This window comes from Delphinus delphis, chromosome 2 (assembly GCF_949987515.2).
Source record: "Delphinus delphis chromosome 2, mDelDel1.2, whole genome shotgun sequence".
Lineage (NCBI taxonomy): Eukaryota > Metazoa > Chordata > Mammalia > Artiodactyla > Delphinidae > Delphinus > Delphinus delphis.
In genome coordinates, this window is record NC_082684.1 from 91,350,749 (window position 1) to 91,377,169 (window position 26,421).

At 36.3% G+C, this 26,421-nt stretch overlaps 2 protein-coding genes across 7 annotated transcripts in view; both read left to right on the plus strand.

Moving 5' to 3' along the window:
• The first annotated feature begins 4,110 nt into the window (after window positions 1-4,110).
• CTXN2 (cortexin 2) lies at window positions 4,111-13,435 on the plus strand. 4 transcript variants are annotated; one of them, XM_060005182.1, is made up of 3 exons: window positions 4,111-5,052; window positions 12,222-12,305; window positions 12,972-13,435. In XM_060005182.1, exon 3 carries the CDS (start codon window positions 13,029-13,031, stop codon window positions 13,272-13,274), a length of 246 nt encoding a protein of 81 aa, XP_059861165.1. In that variant the 5' UTR covers window positions 4,111-5,052; window positions 12,222-12,305; window positions 12,972-13,028; the 3' UTR covers window positions 13,275-13,435. The 4 variants fall into 4 exon arrangements, with proteins under 4 accessions (XP_059861165.1, XP_059861164.1, XP_059861167.1 ...); XM_060005184.1 differs by lacking the exon at window positions 4,111-5,052 and adding an exon at window positions 5,060-5,124; XM_060005181.1 differs by lacking the exon at window positions 12,222-12,305 and having other exon boundaries at window positions 4,113-5,052.
• Window positions 13,436-19,371: 5,936 nt separating this feature from the next.
• SLC12A1 (solute carrier family 12 member 1) overlaps window positions 19,372-26,421 on the plus strand; it is a 93,045-nt gene continuing 85,995 nt past the window's right edge. For all 3 annotated transcript variants that reach the window (XM_060005178.1, XM_060005176.1, XM_060005177.1), the window contains exon 1: window positions 19,372-19,791. In XM_060005178.1, coding sequence (XP_059861161.1) covers window positions 19,372-19,791 — 420 coding nt within the window. The remainder of the gene's footprint in view (window positions 19,792-26,421) is intronic.

Below are 26,421 nucleotides of genomic sequence, written 5' to 3' on the forward strand. Positions count from 1 at the left end.
AATGGATAAAGATGTGGCACATATATACAATGGAATATTACTGAGCCATAAAAAGAAACAAAATTGAGTTATTTGTAGTGAGGTGGATGGACCTTGCGTCTGTCATACAGAGTGAAGTAAGTCAGAAAGAGAAAAACAAATACCGTATGCTAACACATATATATGGAATCTAAAAAAAAAAATGTCATGAAGAGCCTAGGGGTAGGACGGGAATAAAGACACAGACCTACTAGAGAATGGACTTGAGGATATGGGGAGGGGGAAGGGTAAGCTGTGACAAAGTGAGAGAGTGGCATGGACATATATACACTACGAAACGTAGGGTGGATAGCTAGTGGGAAGCAGCCGCATAGCACAGGGAGATCAGCTCGGTGCTTTGTGACCACCTAGAGGGGTGGGATAGGGAGGGTGGGAGGGAGGGAGATGCAAGAGGGAAGAGATATGGAAACATATGTATATGTATAACTGATTCACTTTGTTGTAAAGCAGAAACTAACACAGCATTGTAAAGCAATTATACTCCAATAAAGATGTTAAAAAAAAATACAGGACTTTAAGACAGTCAATACTTAGTTGTGAAACTGAGAATGAGACCATGGACCATTCATTTATAGCAGAAATTTTTAAAGCATTCCTTGGATTACTCTGGGATTATAAAAATGGACATCCAAGTGGCCATGAATGCTCTGAATTGTGAGTGAAATTATCTGCATGTGTATATTTTTAGGGAAAGGGCATATATTTCCTATTGAAATTTCAAAATCATTCTTAATCCTCCAAAATGATTAAAACCATTTATGTAGAAAATAAGGCATAAGTACCTAGAAATTCCAAAACAGGAATGTATTTTTAGAAAGCAAACAGGTGACTTTTGGACATAGCTAATTATCTAATACCACTTAAAGCTAAATAAGCATTGGATTAATTTTTTAATGTTTATAACAAAAGTAATTCAAATTTGTCTTTAATATATTTTTTAAGTTGTGCATTTGTAAGTTGTAGTAGCCAATATTTGAGTAAATAACAATATTTTTCAAATAGAAAAGCAGAGCTACTCTCAAACATTTTAGCTCAGAAAGAATAAACAAACTTAAGCCAGACAAGATATAGATTTCCATGAAAAGCTGGAGGTAACATGTTGGCCTAATAAGTTCAAGAGAGGATCCCACTATAGAAAACTTGAGAGCAAGAAGTCAGCTGGAATCAAGGTGAGTAGAATTCATAGCAAGGAAAATTTTCCTCTGAAAAGAATCCTGAGCTGACTTGTTGGAGGAAATTCTTGCTTTCGGTTCCTTTGTGACACCCTTATACTATAGTATATTCATTAGAATGGGGATGTCATGTTCTTTAAATTTCTATAGTTACCACATCTTCTAACAAGGTAGATAAAATACTTCTGCCCGCTGACATAAGAAAAAGTCCTAGTCATACAAGGGACACTATTTAGTGTATAGAAGGAGAAACAGGGAAACGATGTGTTTTGAAATAAAGTTGATCTGTAGTTATATAAAGTGAAATTTTCTTCTACTAGCTTAACATTTATTATTTAGTCACAATAAGTTAGATTTTTATCTTCATAGCTAACTAATCATTTCTTCTATACTTAATATCTTGTTAAAAACGAATTTATAAAACAACCATATATATTCACCCAGTAGTCAGCATTTTTTTGCCAAAAAGTGGAGAAAAAATTTACTTATTTACTTATTTTTTTATTTATTTACTCCATTTCTGATTCCATGAGGACATTTATATGAGGACACACATTAAAACAGATAATTAAAAGAAAATAATATACCAATACCTGAGCAAAAAAAAATTGCAGTATTCAAGGCAATAAAGAAAGGACACACATATAGAGGCCTGAAGAGCTTATATAGTTACTAATTTTTAGCTGTTAATTTGACCCTGACATCCCTGGTAACTAAAAGAAAAGGCACATGTGATCAGCTACAGGATATATATTGTATATAAGAAGAGAACACACCACTTACCTTGGGATGATTTAAGTGAAGAGGAGGGGTATGAAAGTTCAATTCATGAAATTGGTATGGAAAAAAATGTTTTTTGAGGGATGTCATATTAGGAATAGTAAAGGATGTGTTGGGCAAGTCTTTAGTAACAATCCCATAGCAGACATAGAGCAGGCTGTGTAAGCTAAGGATTGCTTTATATAAAATACTTGCATATAAGCTGAAAGTGTAAAGTCAATGCATAGTAAAGGCAATTAATTTGGAGGAGGTCTGAACAATGCCACCCATATATTTACCTTTCTAATAATTTGGATTCCTCTGAAAATAAATCATAGACAATCCAGAAGTACAGGTTAACCATGTGTGCTCTAGAAAAGCGTTCATATATATCATATCTTTCAACAATTTGAAATTAAAAGTTGGGCAGCAGACATTGGCAATGACCTGAAATACATCTGTATTTTAAATACACCTGGGTTTTTCTACTTTGCTATTCTTCATCACTTCTTTGGTAATGGAGAATAAAACATACATTATTAATCTCTGTGCTTCTATAGAACTTTGTAGAATCTGCCATGTTGTTTTGCAAAATACCTCATCAAGGGCAGAGACCAAATCTCATTCATCTTTGTATCCCACCATATAACAAAGGAAGTGGAACATAATTGATGTTTAATCCATTACACTTTCCTGAATGAACCACTTTGCAGACTTTTCAGAACATCACCACTGTTCATATAGCTTGAAGAAGGTCAAGGTCATGCACCAACTAACACCAAGGTACCTAGTTTATAGTCAAAACTTTCCTTTGGCATCAACTCAAAAGCATTAACTGAAAGCACTGTACAACTGATGTAGGTATGAATTTTTTTAAAAATCAGAAAATCATCCAGAGGATGATTTCTTCAAAATCTAAGTATAAATGTATTATGTCAATGATATGACAGATCAGATTTCATTCAAAAGGTCTGTGAAACAATGGTCCTCTTCCACTTTCTAAACTGGGTGAGAATTAGATCTATAATGTCTAAATTTTAAAAATCAGTATCATGAGCATTTACTACAGAACCATATTTAAAGTCATAAAATGACAAGTTTAAGTCTTCAATCATGATAACAAATTCTTGGAGTGGGGCCCATATACCAGTAGTAGAACCATGTAACTTGGTTCTGCTTTCTTAAGCTTGGCTTGCAAAGAGAATGGGTGATTGCAGATCATAGTATGGAAATATAGAGTGGAGCAGACTGTAGCATGTGTCTAGACAATGTCAAAATCAATCAAATGATAAATTCATAAACAGTTTAATATTGTGCAAATAAAATGGTTAATCTCTGAACTTATTTGAATAGAATATTTTTGCAACAGTCTAGAAACATACAGAGAATAGATGAAAGATAATGACGCCTTTTGCATACTCTGTGGGTGACTGCATGGCCAGAACACAGTATCTCTAGAACCTTGTTATTTTAAGTTTAGTCCTGAGACTAGCAACCTCTGGAATCACCTGGTATGTTGTTAGAAATTCAGAATCTGAGACCCAATCGCACACTTACTGAATGAGAACCTGCATGTTAACAAGATCCCCAGGGGATTCACATTCAATTTCAAGAAGCACTGCTCTAGTATATAGTACCAAAAATGGATGTGGCCCTTAGCAAGCTTAAAAAAGAGTCAATAAAACCATGGCAATGAACATGTTCCCAGAAGAAGACACTTCTTCCACTCTCTTCCTTGGTGGGCCTATATTATAGGGTGTTTAATAGTTTTAAATGAAAAAGAATAACTTTGTTTGAGTATAGTCTTGTATGAACTCACAGTCATACATTGCGCATTTTTTGTAAGACCATGAAATTTCCTAATTTAGTAAATACTCTAAATGAACATAAAGTTTGTCTTCACTTTATTATTGAACTATAACACACTTTTACTTGTTTTCAGCATTTTTTTACATGAATAATGACCTAATTCCACATCTACACTTTTCCCAATCTCTGAATAGTTAATAATTCATAAAGTCAATAATTAAGTTTTAAAGGAATCTACAAGTGTTTGCAACTCGTAGGTTCTGGATATAGTATCCAAAGATGAACAGAACTGGAACCTTACAACTGAGTTTGTTTGCCTGTCTTTGTTTTGTTTTGTTTTGCTTTCAATGCGGTTTAGGTTTGGTTTCTATATATTCAACACCGTTCAGAAAACGTGTCTCACAACTTCCTGTAGGCTTTGTCGGAGCGTTCCTCGCTTGCTGTCTTGTAGCTCGTCTGTGGGAGGTAGGTCATACTACGCAACATTTCAGCACTACGGACAGCGCCTAGGCACCTACTCCTAAGAAGAGGAGGGGATCCTGTTGGGTTTGCATAGGCAAGGCGAAGGGTAGGGAAAAATAACTCCAAATGACGCATGCGGTCCCCAGTTAAACCAATACACCCGTCACCCACGTCTTTCCTTTATAGGATGAGAAGACATAGGAATTGATTGCCTACTCCCCGACTGAGACTGCAGTCACCGAGCACAACAAAATGCCCGCGGCACAGCTACTGACGCAGACAGAAGAGGAAAACAAGTATTTTAACAATACATTAATTAACACCTCCACTGCCTTAGAAAGACAAATTGGTGATGAACTCCGATTGCTAACCTCCAAGTGTGATATGAGTGAAAATAAGCCTCCTTATTTTTTTTTGCAGAGCTGAGGACTACATGAAGCCTGTTGCTGCCGTGGCCGATTCCCTACCCCCTCTCACTGTCCACCGCTTTTCTCTCACAGACACACACGGTCAGACGCCCTCACATACGCACACGCGCGCGCAAATATTTACACACTGCCACATGGAAGAAATTCGTGCACATTTTCCTGCAAATATACTCGCGCGCGCACACGTCTTCTGCCCCTCACCGACAGATACAGACATTTACACACGTAGGCCAGTAAAGCGATAACCGCGGTACTGGGACTCCACGCAGGTTCCCAGGACACGTCTTTTACATTGCTACCGAACCGATCAGCGAACACAGACAAACCTGCCAACACTTAAATCTACTGGCTGGATTTCATCTCCATGGCAACAAGCATGGAAGGTGAGACGTCTCTCCCTGCGGAGTAACTTTCTCCCCCTACCCTTCGCATTAACTGACAGGATTCTAATGCAGGTCCAGATGAAAAGCATGTCTCCTTTTCTGGTATTTCTGAAGCTAGGGAGCAGGAAAGGAGGTGGGGAGGGCGGAGAGGGGGAAGGAGTCTGTAGGTCTGCTGAGTTCAAATTCTAAAGAAGAAAGAGCCCTAATGTTTCTGCTGATGATGCTGATAAAAGGAAAAAAAAAAGTGGATTTGTTGGGTGTTTGCTGATGTTTCTTCCATAATGTTTGGTAGGTGATTTCTATGCTTCTTAAGTTTAATATGTCCAAAGAGAACTGGAGACAAACAAGGCAGAATGATAATGACAGTCCAGGTTTCTCTAGTGAGACATTTTGAGAATTTTCAGACCAGGTTTCCAGTGCTTCTGGAAAAAAAAAAAGGAATGTCAGAGTCCTTGAGGAGCCATTCAAAGATTCTCTTAAGAGGGAAATTCTCTAAAGGTTGAAATCTGAAAGGTTGGGGGGAGGCTGATTTTGGCATATCTCAAGGTTTTGGATTCCTGGGGAGGCCTGAAATTTATGCACTTCATCATGATGAAGACATCTGGGTTTGTTATTTAAGGTTTTCCTTTGATTACAACATATTCCATTCCAAATTACTAACTAGCTCTGTGCAGATGTGGCCTCAATAATGCTTCTTTTCCCTCTTTTAATGGGATTTAATAATCTTGATATTTGAAGGGGTGTATATATGGGAGAATTCATTATTTTTTAAGCTTGGGTTTTCCTATATGTCTCATTTCATTAAATTATGAATGTTCATGTCATTAGCATTAGAGATTATTATATCTAATGACCAGTATCATAACAGTTTTCATCTAGAACACCATATTCCACTATAATGGTTATTTTAGATATATTGTTTGGAATATTATTAATAGATGAATAAACCGGAGAAAAAAAACCTGTTGATTAAAATAAAATACAGGAATTTCTTTTTTTAATAGGCACATTCTTTTCAATATTGGTTTCTGCAGTTACACATTGTTGCATGATTAAATGACTATATGTTTCTGAAAAGTGAATTTTTATATCTCCAATCAATGAACTTATTTCACAGAAAAAAAATCGCACATAACATTCATGTATATGAAAGTCTATAAATCAGGTGTAAAAATACTGTTATCTTTGCTTGACTACTTACAATAGTATGATTTGTATGACTGGTCATAGAAAGACTGTGTTTGCTTATTTATTGGTTACTAACTACAAAGCAGTTCCATGAGATTTGGGCCTACTGGTATCTACAGGTATACCCTTGGCCCAATCCTATGACTCATCAGAACTTAGAAATCCCATTTCCTGACAATTGCCATGAAGGAAATACTGTGCTTCCAACTCATTTTCTCATTTCTAGAATACTTAAACATTGATTCCAGTTAACACGGCTTGAGGCAATAGTTTATCATGTGCAGTAGTACTACAGAAATATACTTAAATACTTTAATCATAAAACACATAGACACTGATATTTAAACTGTACAATGTTGATAATTTTACCCATTTTTTGTGGCAGCGCATATTAAAAATAACTTTTACCACATAATTTTACACTCTACTCTTATTTTGAAAATTCATTTCTTTATTCTCAAATTTTTTTTTCTCATAAGGGTTTATTTATTTAGTTTTGTAACTTCATGGTCTAAATTCTCACATATGTCTTTCATTTTCTATTTCCCTATAAACAGGATACTAAGATATTTTCCCTTTGAGGTAGGCATTAAAATGTCTGTTTTGCAGAACCTGCTAATTTTTTTTTTTGGCTTCTGTTCCAGAGATTAGAGAAAGTGAAAGAAATGTATCTTTTATCCACAGTTGTCCAGTAATTTTGGATACCTTATTAATTAATGAAGAAATCAGTGTTGCATCTGAAGACCTCTATTGATTCTTAATATTTTGTTATTACTCTTGTATCATATTATGCTCTATATTAATTGAAAGGTACAAAGCTCAGCACACTTCGCAGTATATTCTCAAAAACATTAGACTTGGGGTTGAAATGAGACAAGTCGTTCATTTAATAGAGTAAGCAAAATGGAAAGTTTGAGCAAATATTTGAAAAATTTAGGCCTGAAAATACTGGTATTTTAACCACTACATATATGGCTTAAATTCCCAAGGGTATCTATTTTCTGAACATGTTGTTAGGCAATTGCTTAGCTTTTCACTTATTTGCTTGTGTGGACACAATGCCTGCAGCAATGGCCAGACTTTTTCTTTTCAACATTTGAGTACGACCCTTTCAGGTGTTCTCCTTGGCTTCTATTTTGTTTTCACCTTTGGTGTAAGGTAGAATTTTAACATGAATATAAAAGTCAAAGTTCTTCCTTTTAAGATATTAAGGAAACATCTGTTCACACGAACTTCCAGGTCAAGTGTCCCCCATCTAAGTTTGGTGTATCTCCCTCCCTCCCACTTAAACATGGGACTTGAGAAGTGTTTCTATTAAATTTTTTTTATTAAATTTTATGTTCAGGTTTCAATCCAGAATTCCAGTCATCAGAATTGTCTTGAATCTTGATTCTGTGAGCTAACTTATAGTTTTCAGCCCCGCCTTGTGTCAAATTTAATAATCATCACTTCAATGTCTTCAACCTAGTTACTGTTCAAAAACACTGAAGAGGATGTAGATAGAGTTAGATCTTTGTGATACTACATTAGAGAGCTGTCTCTATGAGTACAGAGCCCAATTTTTATTAGGATACTTCAGTGAACTATGACTCTACATAAAAATAATGTTATCCAGGCATATCTCACCATCTTCCCCAAAAATGATATCATGGGAGATGGTTAAATGCATTGCTGTGCTATTTGCATCGACTAAACCACGTCGATGTTATTTCCCTGATATTCCATGTTAGTAGTAAACTTTCCAAAAAAGAAGTGAATTTGGCATTACTTCTTATTAACCTAATCTTAACTTTTAGTGAGTGCTAACAAATTAGCATTTAAATTAATTTTAATTAATTAAAATAACTAATTACGGATTTGTAACAAAGATTAATTCCAAGTTACCAATATATAATTTTCACAATTTCCCATTGCTCTTTCTGAAAATTGAGACATTTGTCTGTCCAAGTCCATACTTCTGGCAGCACTCTCATGGTCAGGTATTTCTCAAAGGTTTTTGCTCATCAAGTTATAAATCATCTTATCCTGGGAGTTTTAACTCATCTAATGCAGCTAAACATTATTCTACTACTTTCTTGTCTCCTTTTACTGTTTGATTTTGGGGTCATTTCTAAAGAGCATTCTACATGGGTTAAAAAGACAGAAGTATATAAAGTACTTCTGCCTTTTCTTTGTCAACTGATAACCACTAAACCATCTTGTACAAGTAGGGAGTTTAATGTGTTATTGGTCAATTTCTTTATCTGAACATATTGTGTATGAAATCCTCTCACCTCAAAGCCTTTGCAATGACTGTTTCCTCAAACTTCAATGCTCTTCCTCCAGATATTTTCACAGCTCCCTTCTTGACATCATTCAGACTTCAGGTCAAATGTCATCTCCCTAGGAAAGCCTTTGCTGATTTCTTCAATTAAAGAAGTGCCCTTTATTCATTATCATTCTCTTTCCTCTTAACTTGCTTGCCTTCTTTTGTAGCATTTATGACTACCTGATATATAATAGATAGATAGACAATTTTAAAAATAACTGAGTCTGTCTCCTCCTCCACTCATGGCAGGCGCACATTGTTCTGTAGTTCATCATTATAATCCAGGACCAAAAACAGTGCTGACATGGAGCAGACATTCAATATATATACTGGTTGAATGAATAACTAAAATGTAATTGCCATATTCATTATTATATAATACCTTATCATTCAGCTCCCAGTTTTTGTCCTGCATTTCATTTGTATTGGTACCAACAATAGATAGCCAAAGAGGGCTTATAAACTATGTATAAAGCCATGAGACAACCATATATCTGTTCTTCCAAGACAGTATAAAACATGGTGACTTTATTCATTTACTAACAGTGGCTCTATATATCCATTCATTGTTTGTACTCCTACCCAATTCCAAAAGCTCTTGAATTATCTTAGCTAAGTATCCTTGAAGTATCTTACCCTTCTTAGCTAAGGGTAACCAGAGCAGCCAAGTAATAAAGAAGGCAAAGTCAGGGGAAGAAGGGGTAATTATACCAGAAGTCTTAAGCTAACAAAGGCATTCTGACTGAGTACAAAATTTAACTATCTACTTCCTGGTAGTTAACGCCAAAATAATATGATGGCTACATACCTTTCCATAGATAATGAAAGGGAACTAACAAGGCTGATAGAAAAGATCTACTTTCCCTACCTTTGAATATTACAAATCATGTGAGTCTTTCTGGGAATGCTATATTAATGAATTATTTTAAAAAACCAGAAACATTGAACTCTGAATGAGCTGCTGAATTTTAATGTGTATCTTCAAAGCTGATTTTTTTTTTTTTTTTTTTTTTTTGGCGGTACGCGGGCCTCTCACTGTTGTGGCCTCTCCCGTTGCGGAGCACAGGCTCCGGACGCGCAGGCTCAGCGGCCATGGCTCACGGGCCTAGCCGCTCCTCGGCATGTGGGATCTTCCCGGACCGGGGCACGAACCCGTGTCCCGTGCATTAGCAGGCAGACTCTCAACCTCTGCGCCACCAGGGAAGCCCAAAGCTGATATTTTTTAAATCAAAGTTTTCTTGTTCATTTCATTTAAAATACGTTTTCTGAATTTAAAAATTAGATTTTTTAAAACCAGAACTTTATTTATCAAAAATTATATTTTTCAATACATTTAGTTTAATCCAATTCAAATATTTATTAAATACCTACAACATGCCAGAAACGGTGGTAACTGCTTGAGAAGTAGTTATTTTTCCATTAAAATAAGTAATTCAATTCACAGATTGCCTAAGACTCTAAGAACAAAACATTATGCTGTGTTTTAACGTATGACAGACATATAACGTATGTCTGCCATACGTTAGACAAATAGTAATAAAAAATTTAAGGGATTTTGTATCTCTAACTAGGAAAATACCTTGCTTTAATTTAATGGTGAAAAATGAGTTGCGTGTTTTATTGCCACAGCTAGAAAATGTCTCTGTTGGTTTGTTTGGTCAGCTGGTGGGTTTTTATAAGAATAACAGAGTCTAGTGGATTAATCACAAGCTAAGAGCCAACTGACTTAAGTCTCCTAATGATCAGTTACGACCCTGTGTACATGTCTACTTCATGATTTTTAAAAACATGTAAATAAATTTAGCTAACGTCATAACTATACTCAGTTTAGGCTATTTCTGCATGGTGGCAAAATGAACTAGCTGAAAAATGCACAGATCATTAAAACTGCCCAGATGTTTTAATTATAGTGACACCAATTGTTGCAGGTTAGGTTCGTCAGAAACCAGACTGAGACAGAGAGTAGTGTGCAGGATGTTTACTGAGTAGTGCCCTTGGGCTCAACACCTGTGGAAGAGTGGGGAGTTAAGCAGGAGTGGGCAGAATTTGAACTGTGATGAAAGAAGAGCCTTGGTTTTCCCTGTGATGAACTCTAGAGCTAGAATGGTTCTTTTTTTTTTTTTTACATTTTTATTTAGTTTTAACATCTTTATTGGAGTATAATTTCTTTACAATGGTGTGTTAGTTTCTGCTTTATAACAAAGTGAATCAGTTATACCTATACATATATCCCCATATCTCCTCCCTCTTGCATCTCCCTCCCTAGAATGGTTCTTCAGAGTTCAAGATGGCCAGGCCTTTTTATTTTCACATTAATCAGTCATTGAAAACTGTCTGCTGTTGGAAGCGAAGTAACCTTGGGCTAACCTTGGGTTACAGAGAGGCAGCTCTCTGCTATTGAGGCAATCCATGGAAGGAGCTAGCAGCTGAAGATTATCTGCTGGTAGCCCTCCCATGTGCTGGGCAACAAGTCCTTCGCCGAAGGGAGTTTGTATACTGTGTCCACCAGTAAACCAGGCTTATTGCCTCTTCTTACCTACATGTCCGAGGAAATAGTCAAATGGTATAGCCTAGCAAGGTCATGGCTCTTGTGAAAAAAAAAAATTCAACAAGTTACTTGGCTGAATCAGTCAAATGGTTGATCCAGCATCTCCATGTAGAAACATCCTTCTTTTCAGTTTGTCCACCCATTAAAAAAATGAACCAGAGGGTGTATGAATCTCAACAAAAGACCTTTAAATGACAAAGCAATAAAATTAAAGATTTGGTCAGAAAAAAAAGTTCTAGTTAAGTCCCAAGGTCATTATTCAGTCCAGTCTCCTCTACTTTCTACAGGATAAATTGTACAACAAGAGCTCAATCTTCAGAAAAATCACTCTGAAACACTTAAGTGATCTGACATTTTTAAAAATTAAAATATATTCAGTATACCATATTTATTAGGGTAGAAAAATGATTTGGTATAAAGAAATTCAACAAATTGGGTTGAAACAACATGTTTTCCTTCTATTAAACAAAAAAGTCAAATAACCAGCATATCCCACAATGTATTGAATATTTCTAACACTTAAGGTTTGAAGACAGAGCTCTTTTGTAATCCAAGCCAGTATAAAATAAATATTGTTTGATATTAACTCGTGTATAAGTTGGTGAACAATTTTGAAAGCTACAAGGCTTGTTCTTATTAATCACTCCCTTTCTCCACTCCTTACCTCCCATTCCTTGTTCTGTCTCAGTTGTTTTCTGAAAATTGAACCCCAAAGAACCTGAAGGGTCAGTCATTTTAATAAACACAATTCTTAAAATTATCAAAAGAAGCAACAACAAAGACAAAAACACCAGCAGTCTATTATTCTCAGTTATTAGATGAGAAGCTTTTTGGTGACAGTCCTCTCAAGAAGGGCAGCTGTGGGTTAGTAACCATTTGATTTAATTAACTAATCTTGATTTTTCATTAGTTAATTTAATTAACTTTGAGACAGCAAGTGGAAAAATCTATTTTGCTTCAATTCAACACACACTTTTGGAACACTTTTGCTGTAGTTTTAGACTCTCAACATAGTAGGAGCTTAGAGATAGTGGGAATCTGGTAGGCAAGGGGTCTGGGGAGCTTGACTTGCAGCTGAATTTCATAGAAAACATGCTGTTTAACTTGGATTTTATGTCTATTTAGGGTGTGAGAGCCAGTGGAGACGGTGGTGAGATGGTTAATGGTCCACAGCTACCGCGGCTTGTTACTTGCAAGCTACTATGTTGGGTACTGCTCTTTCTAACATAATTTTAAAAACACAATTTCTCTTTTTAAGAAATTAGCACTTAGTGTATGAAGTGGTAGTGGAAAAGAAAATACAAGAACATAAGTCTAAAAGCTAAGGAGGGGGGTGAAAAAGAAAGAAGGTATTACACCTATTTAAAAGGATCAGAACCTATCAGACAAAATGGCATTGGAGATAGACCTTAAAACATAGACTTTAGAGAGCTTGACCAGCTTACACCCTATAATTATTTATGGTTTTTTTGATACATGCAAAAATGAAATGAAAATTAGATGACAACTTGGGTCAAAGAAGCAATGACTTAATGAATCAAATGAATCACTTAACTTAATGAATCAACTCAATGACTTAACTTAATGAATCAAATGCTTTTAGGGTTAATTATTTGACTATTCCCCTTCATACTTGATTTTATATTTAGTGTACAGAGGTACAGTTTTGTGTGTCCACAAAGGCAATTCTGTAATTACTACAATAGAAGTAGCATCTCCAATACTAACTTGATCCTGATCCATATCTGATAATGTTTTCCTATATCTTTTGTGAGTTAAGTCAAGAGAGTTTGAAAAATGCCAGATGTTACAAAACAATTACCTACCTAATACCATGTATGGATAAAACTAAACTGAGTCCAATTTTGTATCTAGGCCAAGAGGTGACTCCAGCAGGAATTCTGAAGAGCCAAAATGATGTGACAGTGAATAATGAGTAGTACCAACTGTGGCAACTCTTCAGCTAAGATGAGTGTCAACGAAGTGTCAGCTTTCTCGTTGACTCTGGAGCAAAAAACTGGCTTCGCTTTTGTTGGGATTTTGTGTATCTTCTTGGGACTTCTTATCATCAGATGCTTCAAAATCCTGTTAGACCCATATAGTAGCATGCCTTCCTCTACATGGGAAGGTGAAATTGAAGAGTTTGATAAAGGGACATTTGAATATGCACTTGCCTGAGCGTTTCAGCTTTATAGTTTTTAGGGTTATACCACTGGGGCACATGGTGGACACAACTGTAATTTCCTTCAGTGTGCTGGAGGAAGATTATTTCATTCACTGAATTCAATAAAGGTGTATGGTTAATTTATCCACCATGCTGTGTAAGTGATAAACCATTGTTGGGGTTCCTCACTTTCCTCTGTCCTCACATTGAGGTTTCTAACGAATAGAGCATAAGGATAACTCCAGCCACATATAATATCTTTATTCTTCCTGCATCTGCCCCTATGCAATACCCAGACACTCTCTCCATATTCCTGACTCCGCCCCCCTTGCTCTAGAGAATTAGGTGTCAAAGATAAGGACCCCTCAGTCCAAAGAATAAATAGAATATGATTTTCCTAATAAGAGCCATAGGTCCACAATGTTCGTACAAACCCTACAAGCAACCATAGGCCATAAAGTTCCCCACATGTCACAATTTGACCCTTCTATTTCTTCTCCTTCTAGGATCTCTTGCAATAAAATCCCCTAGCTTGGGATCATACTGATACTCCCTCCTCTTCCCCTTTTATAAATAGCATTAAAAAGGGAGTTTTCATCATGACCTGGTGGAAACAAGAAACAAGAAGTCCAGTCTCCACTCTGCCACCGATAGAGCTATCAACCTTGGCCAAGTCATCTTATCTCTGTAGACTTCATTGAGGAAGCTAACCAGAGGATTTTTAACAACATCCCTTTTAATTCTAGTGCCCTATGAGCTCTACAAATATACCTGGAAACCCAGGGATCTGAGATGAATGAGGATTTTTAAGACGTCATGAAAAGTTTTTCAGTTTAGGAGCCTAAACTCTGAGATTTGAATTCTAATGTTGCCTAGCCAAGAACAAGCAATATGACCTAGAAAGTTACCTAATGGGAACTTAAGTTCCATATCTGCAAAACAAGGATAAAGAAACCTATCCTACATGTTTTACAAAAATGTTGGGAGGACCAAGTTACATATAATGAGTGGGAAAGTAATTTGAAAACCAGAAAACTCTGTTTAGGGATTTCCCTGGTGGTGCAGTGGTTGGGAATCTGCCTGCTGATGCGGGGGACACGGGTTCGAGCCCTGGTCTGGGAAGATCCCACATGCCACAGAGCAGCTAAGCCTGTGCGCCACAACTACTGAAGCCCATGCACCTACAGCCTGTGCTCCACAACAGGAGAAGCCACCGCAATGAGAATACTGTGCACCGCAACCAAGAGTAGCCCCCGCTCGCCGCAACTAGAGAAAGCCCACACGCAGCAACGAAGACCCAATGTAGCCAAAAATAAATAAATATATATTTTTTTAAAAAAAAGAAAACACTGTTTAAACATAACTTTTATCATTATTTATTATCCTTGCTGGCAATTGTTAAAGAGATTATCAAACCTTAAGAAGTAATGGCTCAGTGTAAGTTATTCAGCCTCTCCAGTTTTCATTCTCTTCATTTGATAAATTAAAAAAAATAGAATTACATAATTTAAAAATTTTTTCCAACTACAAAATTCTGACTCTCTGTAAGTGAATGGAGGAATATACCAGGAGATAAATAAATACAAAAATATTTGTGTCACTTGAGAACACAGAACTGCCTAACACACCAAAAAAAAAAAAAAAAAAAGGATTAAAATGTACTGAGAGTTAGCACTAAATTAGGTGCTTTCCATTTATTCTGAAATTTGATACTCTTATCAATCCTTTGAGTTTGGTACTATTTCCATTCTATTAGCTCAATTTCACAGATAAAGAACTGAAGCTGAGAGAGATTAAGTAACTTCCCAAGGTCACCAAATTAGGGCGTGATTGTATTAGAAATTACACTCTCATCAAAATCATAGTCATTGTTTGTAAATATCATGCTATACTCCCACACACTGTCCACAACATTTCTACATATCTTACAAATATGATCATTGCTCAGGTCTAAGGCACTCCACAGCCAGCTGTCTCAGTGAGAGTCCCTGACACTTTTAATCTCGTAGTAGATTTAGAACACATCTGTGTTGGCTACGGATCTTCTGGACCAAACTCACACCTTAAGGAGACTCTTTGAACCCCAGTAGGTACTGAAGTGTCAGCCTGGGATACCTTGTAGCCAATTTGTAATTTGGTCCAAGAACAGCTCATTGAACCAAGTCAACGGGACACACTGAAAGCTGTAAATGTCCATGATGCTAGTCATCTCCTTTGTGACCCAGGCTTTTGAAGTACTCACTAAGATATATGCCCAGGTACCAGATGCTCCCATTTGTCTCCCAAGGAAGACACCCAACAAGACCTTCCATTTTGGTGACTAGACCTGTGATGTTAACAAGGCCCCATCTTTATCTCAAAAAGAAAAAAAGACCCCAAAAACCAAAGATAAGAAAACTTTGTGAAGTATGAGCATTGTTTCTGAAAGTTCAACACCCATAAGCTTTTCAGATACCATCAACTCCACCTTAGTATTATTTCTAATCCTACTAAAGAGAAATTCTTTTAACCAAAAGTGTCTCCATTCATGGCATTTATTCATGGCCTATTGTGTACCTTAGACTTTCTGGGGGAAAGGGGAGGGGACAGAGAGGTTAGAATCGGTATTTTTAGAGCTAGAAAAAATGTGAGATATAAAGGATAGTTATAGCATGGAGAACATGGAAATTTCATGAAATGCTAACCCTTTCTAGGAATAGATGTCCAATGTCATAGCCAGATTATCCCCTAGCTGCCTTTTCCCAAGAGCTCTGTCAAGGAGGACAAGAGAAAAGACAGACAGTACCTCCAGACAGTTTCCCCCTGTTACCTTACCCACCTGTCTGAAAGGCCTTTCAGGGTTGGTTTGTGGATAGTGTAATTTCATCCATATACCCCAAACCACCTCCCATCTGCTCCAGACATTCAGAATGTCTGAATCCCCTTAATAGAGAACAAAGACTTTCACTTCACAGTTAGAGATAAAAAGCTTAGAGAGAAAATGTCTAGTTGATATAAGACTAAGACCAAAACCAATTCACCCTACATTGTAGTCAAGCAGTCAGTCAGCAAGGAAAGAGGAAATTGATGGCTACCAGAGGCATTCATAGTCTTTGGGAGAGGGAAAAGGTTGAGGAATAAATAGATGGGCTCCTGAAAGAGGACCAGAGTTGAGGGAACAGTTGAAGGAAAGGGAGACCAGAAGTGTCAGAAATAACTGCAAGTAAGTTCACAGTTCCTCTACAAGGCCGGTGAATAAGACTTGTTTTGAGTCCCAGCGTCATCTTAGCTGATCTAAATAACCAGCACCACCCAGCTGAGTCTGAAATGAGACTACTCCCTACACCTACCATATGGAAAGGCAGAACCCTTTGTTGAACAGATAAATGCCTTGCACCAGTGGCCTTTAAGGGCAAAATGAGTTATAGGTACCTGTAATTCTGTCTCAATTTCTGATACAGCCTCATGACATGAGCCTGACTGATTAGCATGACAGTTACCTGACTAAGAGCCTCTAAGGGGTTGTACTGAGGTATCTCCAGACTCCTTTCTATAATCTGCTATCTGTTCACCAACCTACCTTTCCCCTGTTTTAATAGGCATAGTACCTATCCCAATCACTAATGATTCACCCCAGAATCTTGGATGCAAAAGTTATCAGTAACTTGTCAATATTGCCGATATAGTAAAGGCAAGCACTAAGTACAAACTAGTGCTTTCTAAAATTAGCACATTAACCCTTTATACAAATTAACTCATTTAACCCTCACAATGAGTCTACAGCACAGCGTTATTCACAACTGATTTTACAGATGAGAAAGTTAAAGGCACAAAGAGACTGAGTAACTTACCAGTGTTCACACAGATAGGAAGTGGCAGGGCCAGGATGTGAATCAAGCATGCTGACCCCAGAGACTTGTTCCTCATCTCTGTGTTACACCACAACTCTGCTGCTCGGGCAACTGGAAGTCACTTGAATAGTTTCTAATAAAACACGAGGAGGACTCTTTCAGTCATCCCGATTGAAAACCAAGGACAGAAGCTGCACAGAGGAATTGTTTGTGCTGTCTTAATAATCACCACCTCACAGATTTGAGCCAAACCTTACCCTCAACAAAACTCAAAAACCAGTTCTGATGAAAACGTTTTGCCAGGTGGAGGCAAAAAGGTCATTTAGCAGTGCCGCTGGAAAACTTACCCATAGTTTGATTTCTGCTTGAAAGAGTTTTCCCATTAAGTAGAAATATTTCCAATACATCATTGATCATACTCCCAATCTGCTCACTTCCTGTGCAGAGAAGAATCAAGATAATATCTGCTATAAGCAAGATAAAATAATCTCAAGTACCACTGTCTAGTTACAAAGTATAGAAATTATCTCTGGAGGCCTATATTTTGCTGCATACCCTGAACAATAGGAGGTCACTAGGGATCGTGTGCAATGAGATGGCAAGATTCAATTTATTTAGCCTCAGACTGAAGCACTGCTCATACTTTCTTGGATGATGGCTGTTGAGCAATCCAACTCCCCTCATGCATTAAAGAAACTTTGCCTTCCTGTCTAAAAGGATTAATGGTTTACTCCTGGTTACTAGCTGATGTAGTACTTAAGGTTCTTCTGCGCTAATGGCTGGGTGGGGCCTACAGTATTTATCCAGGCCAATCATTTCTTGTCATCTTTTTCAAGGAAGATTTTAACCAATAAGAAGAAGCCTAAGGTTTGGGGGTGAAAGCTAAGTGCTGCATATATGCCTGGGTGATGCTGAAGTAGGTTATGCTTCCTGAGAAGGCTCCTGGGTGGTAAGTTAAACGTTTCTGGGCAGGGTAAAAATCATACTTAACATTATGTCATAAAGTAGATTCTGAGGAGTGGAGTAAAGGTGAGGATGTCAAGGGTAATGAAGAGAAGTGAGAGGTTCCATAAAAACTAAAGAGGTAATAGTTTCACTTATAATTTCTCCAGGAATGATTATTTGAGAGTTGAGGTTGAGATTTTTTTGTTTTTAATTCAAAGAAATAGCTTTAATAACTGCTGGTGAGAAGCAAGGTTTTCCGGGGTTTTTTGTTAATTTTTTGTATTTATCTATCTTTGTAGAACTTTCTTTGAAAAGCCAAATTTTAAGGTATCAATAAAGAGATATTATTCTGATGAAAGAATGTTCCAAGATGGGCTTATATCGTGGATTGTGAAAATGATTATGTAGTCTATCTCACAGTCAAATAAAAACCTCTTGAAGACTAGAATATTTCTTGAAAGGGAATCCGTAGAACATAATTATTCTACCTAAATATAGGTAGAATTATTAAGGACTGAGATTTATTTCCTTACCCAGAATACTCCTATTTTTTTTAAAGGTTCCATAATAGCATTTGTTAAACAAACAAATGTATGAGCAAATGAAACATTTTGAAGGCTAGTAAAAGACCCAAGAATTCACAGAGACATCTTGACAGGATGTATATTTATAACCTGACAATAATGTATTTTTAAGAAGTTTTAAAAATATTTTTAAATGTATTCATTATATAATATATATTAATATCAATCACAAAATACTTGGCGGTTTCCACATTTAGCACTGTCAATGAACTCTGTTTCAGGCTGAGAATACTCTCATCAGCTCTTACTCTATTCAGTTGGTAGAGTTATATCTTTTCTAAAGTCATATTGAATCCAATCGCACTGAGTACAAGCAAATACTACGAACGCAGGTAACATTTTAATGACTCCATTGGAAATTCTGTTTGCCGAAGCAGGTCCCCAGTTATTTATTATGGGATTTAATTGCCCAGGTAACTAAGGTTCCTGGACAGGTAATTTTTAAGGAAATGAATTTAAAATCGTATGTCTTATGAAAGAAAACTGTTCCCTCATACCCCCAACCCTACTTAAACATATTTATATTATCTGGAACAAGTCTAATTTTCTTTTCCAATGACAGCTTTGAAGAACATTCTGAAGCTCGTATGGGAGACAATATATCAAGAATCTATTTATTGAGTTCTTCTAGAACAAAAGCCAGGAGCTCCCTAATGTAAACACATTAGTGTTTGTTTTGAGGAGGAAATCTATAGACTTTTTTTAAGCAACCATAAAGCAGACAGCTTAGTTCAAAACATTCGTTTCGGAAGATGTCACTGAACAACTCTTCCAATGTATTTCTGGATTCCGCACCCAGTAATGCCAATCGCTTTCAAGTTAATGTCATAAATGAGAGCCATGAGAGCAGTGTGGCTGCGAATGACAACACTGACCCTCCACATTATGAGGAAACCTCTTTTGGGGATGAAGGCCAGAACAGATTCAGAATCAGCTTTAGACCTGGGAATCAGGACCGCTATGACAACTTCCTCCAAACTGGAGAAACTGCTAAAACTGATGCCAGTTTTCATGCTTATGATTCTCACACAAACACATACTACCTACAAACCTTTGGCCACAACACCATGGATGCTGTTCCCAAGATCGAGTACTATCGCAACACTGGCAGCATCAGTGGGCCCAAGGTCAACCGACCCAGCCTGCTTGAGATTCACGAGCAACTGGCAAAGGTAAGCTTAAAGGTACGGGAAAGTATCCTCCTTACTCCTTCAGGTGATCTCCTGCTTCTTACGAACACTATAAATAGAAAAGTGTCCAGTGAAGAGGTCTATTGCAAACCATCCATCTTACTTACACAGCTGTCCCTAGTTCCCAATAAACAGAAGATATACAAAAGTGCTTCACAAATGTTTACTGACTGAGGACAGAGAACTAAAAACTTAATTCTGAAAGTCAGGCAATATGTGGTATCTTGTTTACAATTATAGGCTATTCAATTCACACTCGGTTAAACATGTCAAAACGGAATACTAAGCTGGTTTCACCTTAGTATTAATGCCTCCACAACTATTGTTAAAAAAAAAAAAGTCACTAGTGTTTGCTGTAGTTAACACTGTTGTACCAGCCTTTAGTGCACGTGGGTATTTTTTTATACTCTTTAAAGAGAGAGAAGAGATTTATAAGATTCAGCATTTTATCCCTTCTTCTTCAAAACCTTGCCTGAGGCTCCTGAAGGCACTTAAGCATATAAAAGTAACTAAATTAAAGTACAGAAGCAGCAGAAGTGGCTAAACTTTTCATTGTTTAAGGAATATAGCCAGGGTTCCCAATCTGCTAGAAGCGTGAGGCAGCACTTTCTCTAATCTTGTAGCAAATCATTTATAAGTTTAGTAGATTTCTTCTTCGGTTACTTGCTCTAAAATATGTTGATGCATTTTATTTTCCTGCTCTTCTGGACCGCAGTTTGGAATGAATAGCATTCTTTATGGAATATAATTACTTGCTAAGAAGAATAATTAGTTGTCTCATATCTAAATGCAGTCTACTCTTGCCCAGGTTTTAAGGTAAGGAAAAAAAATGAGTGGGACAATTCCTTTCATATTTATTCATTCATTCAACAATTTTTTAATTAAATGATTGCCCACTCTGGGAATTCTCGGAATACTCCTCTCATGAAAGATGCTAATAAAGGTGAAAAGCTCCCTTTAGTTTCTGCTCATCCTTCTTTCCACAAGAAAACTTCTCTCCATAACCTGTTCCCCTTGGCTGCTCTGGGTCCTACCACTGAAGACTGAGCGACTTCCAGAGAGGGAGCCATGCCCTGTTTCTTTACCCCTCTCTACAGCCAAGCCTTATTTGTGCCGTGTACTGTATTAGCAGCACTCTGCCAAATGGCTGCTTTCTTTATAGACGTAAGATTTAGATTTTATCTGGGATACCCGCTGCTTTAATCAAAAGAAGTTAGCAATGTAGTGATTTCAGACAAAAAGGCCAGCCCCCAGGAAGATTGTTGAGAAGCCGGGCAATTTGAAGTTCCTGGAGTTAAAGTGTCACTTTCCTTTTCTACATGAGAAAAGGGGAAGGGAGAAGGAAAAGAGGGAAAAGAAGGTTAAGAGAAGAAGGCACAAGGAGTTTCCAAGATATCAACATATGGGAAGGGCAGAAAGAGAAATTTACATTATGAAGAGACTTCAATTTATTCTGAAGAAGTAAAATGAGCCAAAGTCTTCATAGACCTGAAATTTTATTCCACTGTACCCTACCTCATTAATTTTTAAAGCTGCATCGTTTGTTAAAATTGCGATCAAAATTTAAATATTCTCACTTCCTTCCCCAATTTACAACAAAAGAAAACAAAATTTTAATTCTATTAAAAAGGAAATGGTGTCAACTCACATTGTTGTTAGGACTGATATTCTAGAGAGAGGAAAGTAGCTGATTTATAATTTCTAAAGCCACGGTTTATGTAAATCTTTATATAAGGGCGGAAAAGCTCTGAGGACACTGCTGTTAGAAAACCATCTGAATGACTAAACGGGAGGAATGCAATAGCTGCGTTTGACAGTTTTGATGGCTGTTTGGGATATCATATTATTTTTGAAAACATAAAATGAGACTAAGGACTTAACATTAACTTACAGTATTTTTTTTCTCTCAGATATGAAGGAATGGCAAATTAAATACATTAAAAATTAGGTTTAGTCTCAATGCCCTGAATTGAGAACAAGTATAGTTTGAACAAGTATAGTTATTCTGAACAAGTAATTCTGAACAAGTATAATTATTCTTTCTGTGTAGTTCACCTTGATTAAATCATGCAGAACTATCCACATAACCAAATTGGGAGCAGAATCAGTATATAACCATGGAATCTGCAATAGGCACATTCCCACAGCCAGGACCATTCTAGTGTCGCTGAGCCTGTGAGCACTTACTCCACATGTTCTACTTCTGTACTCTCCTTCAGACATGAGCAGTCTGGGCCTTCTTCAATTCATTTCTTCCTTGCTAGTGAATTTGATTCTGCTATTCCCCCTGCTTTCCCTCCCATCTCCCAAATAAAAGATGAAGACCGGCCGTATAATGTAGCTATGCTGCCACCTCCTTGTGGCCCTTGACAATTTTATGGTAGTTCCTCAAAACACAACTGGAAATGATCAATAGAACAAACATTGTACAATAATACTCAGACATGTCACTGATTTTGTATACAAAAACATGATAGTGTTTACTTAAATAATGTAAGAGCAGGAAAAAATTGACATAGTGTAAGTTAGGAGATATTTTTTTGTATCCCTAATTATAATGCTTTAAAAGCCATGTAGGAATGGTACATTCATACTAAATGGCAGAACAAATTTAGTCAGAAATCAGTTGAATTTTGTGAAAATCCTGGTTATAGCTTCCAAGTTGGAAAAAATTATATGACAAGTTTGTCCTAATAGGTAAAATGAAAACTCGGTTTGAAAGACATTATTTTAAGTCTCTACCTTAAATAAAACTCTAGGAGTGATAGATACTGACAGAATTTGTAATCTCAATGATTTGAGATCATAGTGGAGAAATCCCTTTCATTTTCTATGTAGTAAAGAGCTAAATGCCTATACTGGTGGCCATGAATTACAGATTTCTGGAAACTGGTTAAAATCAGAAAAAAATGACTCCAGCCCTTACTTGCAGTACTGTACAAGCTACATAACTTTGACTGATCTTGCAGGATGCTTGTGAATATTCGTTTATATGCAGACGAAGTCTAGCACGTTGCCTATAATGGGTAGAAACTCAATAAATGATTATTGATGATGGTCATGGTAATTTTTGTACCAGATAACTTTTATTTAAAATTTTATTTACAAAGGAAAATACACACTGAAAAAATATTTAACAAGTACTAAAAAATATATACTGAAATGTCTCTTATCTAAAGTAAACCTTCTCTCAAAGGCAATTATTACTGAGAGTTTCTTATAAATCCTTCCAGAAATTTTCTATGCCTATACAAGCGTATAGGCCTATCTGTCTAACTTTCTGTCTGTATTTTTTTCAAACAAGTATTGGGACATATTTTACAATATTGTCCTGCACTCCGCTGTTTTCATTATACCACAGACTTTGGAGATCGTTCCACATCAAAACATGCATAAAGATTATTAGACATCTGGCAAAAAAAAATCTAGTATTTCTACTTTGTAAAAATAATTCTTTTTGTATCCAACCTAATTCTTGTGCCCACCTTTTTATACACAATTCCTAACTACCGGGATAACCAAAAGGGAACTTTTTTAAGCCTTACTACCACCATTGTTGTTGGCATTTCAGAAAAATACAATTACAAAGGATTGAGGAAAATATAAAGCCTTTCAATTAAAGTCATTGTTCTCATGTCATTGAAATAAACTGTCTGTGAAAAGTATAAAATACTATGAAAATTAAGATGTAAATATTATTATTTTTAATAAGCCAATTGCATAGAAACTGAATTAAAACAAAAACAAAGGAATGACTTCACATTTGGGTCTTTAGGCCGTTAGCAACTAAAAATAATTTGTAAATAAAAGCATTAAGAGTGACTCGGGGAATTCCCTGGTGGTCCAGTGGTTAGGACTCGGCAGTTTCACTGCCTCCGGTTCAATCCCTGGTTGCGGAACTAATAACCCACAATCTGCGAGGCCAAAAAAAAAGAGTGACTCGGTATAATAACAAAAATTTTATTGAGATATTTTTATGTGTCAGACATTGTACTCTTGACGAATTCTCACTCAATCCCATGACAACCCTTCAAGGTAGGTACTATTATTATTGCTATTTTAAAGTTGGGGAAGGTTTTATAAAATCCTAAGGATCTTTAAGAAGAGAAAATAAAGACTTAAAGAAGTCAGTAAATTTCCAAGGTCAGGAAGCCAAGGTCACATGGGTAATAAGGTGAACCCCTGGCTGCATGACTCCAGAGTTCAAGCTTTTTGTCACTATTTTCCATCCCCAGCCTACTCTCCCACAGCACTTTGCCTCAGCTCATTCGACAGCTATAGAAAATGGTGGAACTCATGCACAAGGAAGAAATCTCAACTCAGTCATGATGGGCTGGGCAGGAGATCCTAATTTCTTCCCTGTTGGAGGCACTGTGGCAAGAGACCATGCTGCTTCTCTCACAGAATTAATTGTAGGTCTCAGTCATTTTCATTGTCATTATCAAAAGCATTTACTAGCCACTTATTTACAAGAGCTACTCTATAAAATGAGTTAAAGAGATTTCATCTCTACTCTCTAGAATTTTATTTTATAAGTCAAAAGCCATAGTTATGGATAGAAGTAAAGGACATATAACCAAGTTAACAAACATTAAACCACATAAATCAATGTATAAGTGCTTATCTTCTGTAAAAGAACAAACAAAAATCTACAAATGCTTTCTCTAGAAAATAATCTTTTCTAAAGCGATTCAAAGTTCAAATTTGGAACTTTTGCATTAAAATTGGAGACATCCAAATTTATAAATAATCACTAATTTAATGACAGCCAGATAAAATAGGCAATAAATGCTCTGAAGGCCAGTGAAGACCAGAAGGCACCCTTAAAATATTTGTTAGAATGAAACTCTGCAGCTAAAGATTCATTTTAATACTTGTTAGAGTTTCTTAGTACCCAAGACCAGTTCCCCTGGGAGCTTGCACTATTAAACTAATCTGTGGAAACAAAACAAAAAATGATTAATTTCACATTATAACTAGTTCAGTGATAGGTGGTGAATAGAATGGGAGTTCCCTTAAACGTACACTTGGAAAATGTTAAGAATATTTTAAGTTTACTTTCTCATGCTGGTTTATTATACATAGCTACCTTTTGGCTTAAGTTTTCAAAAATACAAGTCAATTTGTGTGTGAGCTATGTGTTTTCAGATATAATAAAAATACTGTGATTATAAAGTGTGACCACTGGTGGCATAGTGTATAGTAACTTTAAAAACAAGAAAAAAAATCCCTCTCATTTTCATAATTTAAAATACTCCCCTTTACCACAAGGGATAGCAATGTATAAACATAATAATATTGATCAATAAGATATACAAATTATTATTAGAATTACATATTTTTCATTCTGAAATGAACCTTAGGAATTATCTGGTCCTTACTGGGATTGGTTTTAAAATTATTCAGTGGCAGGGGTGTGAGAAGTTTAAGTGGAATAATATTGGCAATATGTCAATAATTGTTGAAGCTGAATGATGGATACATGAGATATATTATTCTCCCTACTATCGCATATGTTTAAATATTTCAATAGTAAAAGAAACTTTAAAACAATGGGGAGGGAATCACCTAGGCCTAAATATTTATGGAACTATTCGTCTTTGATGGTCTAAGATTTCCACCATCCTGAGATTAAAGGCTGAAAAGTTGAAAACATATATCATAGCAAATATTATCTCTTTAGAACTTAAAGAATAAAGATATGTATTTTTTTCTTCTTTGATGAGAGCCAAGAAAGGCATTTGTTATTTTTCTGGGGTCTGAAAAATCACATATTTTATACTAAATAAAATAATTTAATCTTTCATCTTCTAGAAAAATCCATTAGGAATTTACTTAAACTGCATGTAATTGAATCTTTACTAGTTTAACAATACTGGAGGGGGGAAAGTCCTTTATCAAACTTTTCTTTCTTTCTAACATACTTTATTTTACTTTCTCTGAATACTTAATGCACAGGTAAAACTCTTGGTAAATAAATAATCAGTCCCTACAGCTATGCAATTTAAAATGCGTTTATGAAAGGTTGTGGGTCATCATATATGGTAATGGAGTGTGAACAAACAAATTAATTCAAAGTATGAAGGAAAAAACTGGTTTCAGGTAGCAGTCATAAAACTTTTAGTCTTTATGACTTTGGTCCCAAGAACGTGCACCAGCCAGGAGTCTGCCAGCCACCGGTTATAGCTCACAGCCATGAAGTCCCCACAAACCCTCGACCTGAAGTCTCCCTCCGTACTTCGATGATAAGTTAACTTTATAGTTGCTGTTTGGGTTTACACAGGAGACATTTATTAAAGAGTGAAACCAAGTTTTGCTTGGACATGTTAGAAGAGGGAGATGGCAAGCATAGAGAAATGATTTTGCCTTAGAGTAAACTACTTCAAAGTAAGATTTTCAGAAAACCCACTGGATTTATCCTCACTGGCAGTATCCAGGAAAGGTGAAGTAACTTGCTGGAGGACAAGCACTGAATTAATTGCATTGCCAAAACTAGATTCCAAGTCTCCTAGTCTATATGTTGCAGGGATTTTTCAGCTCCCACATGAGAGCAAGGAACGGGAATGGATTCTGTACTTATAAATTTACCATCAGACCTTTATTGTCAACGGA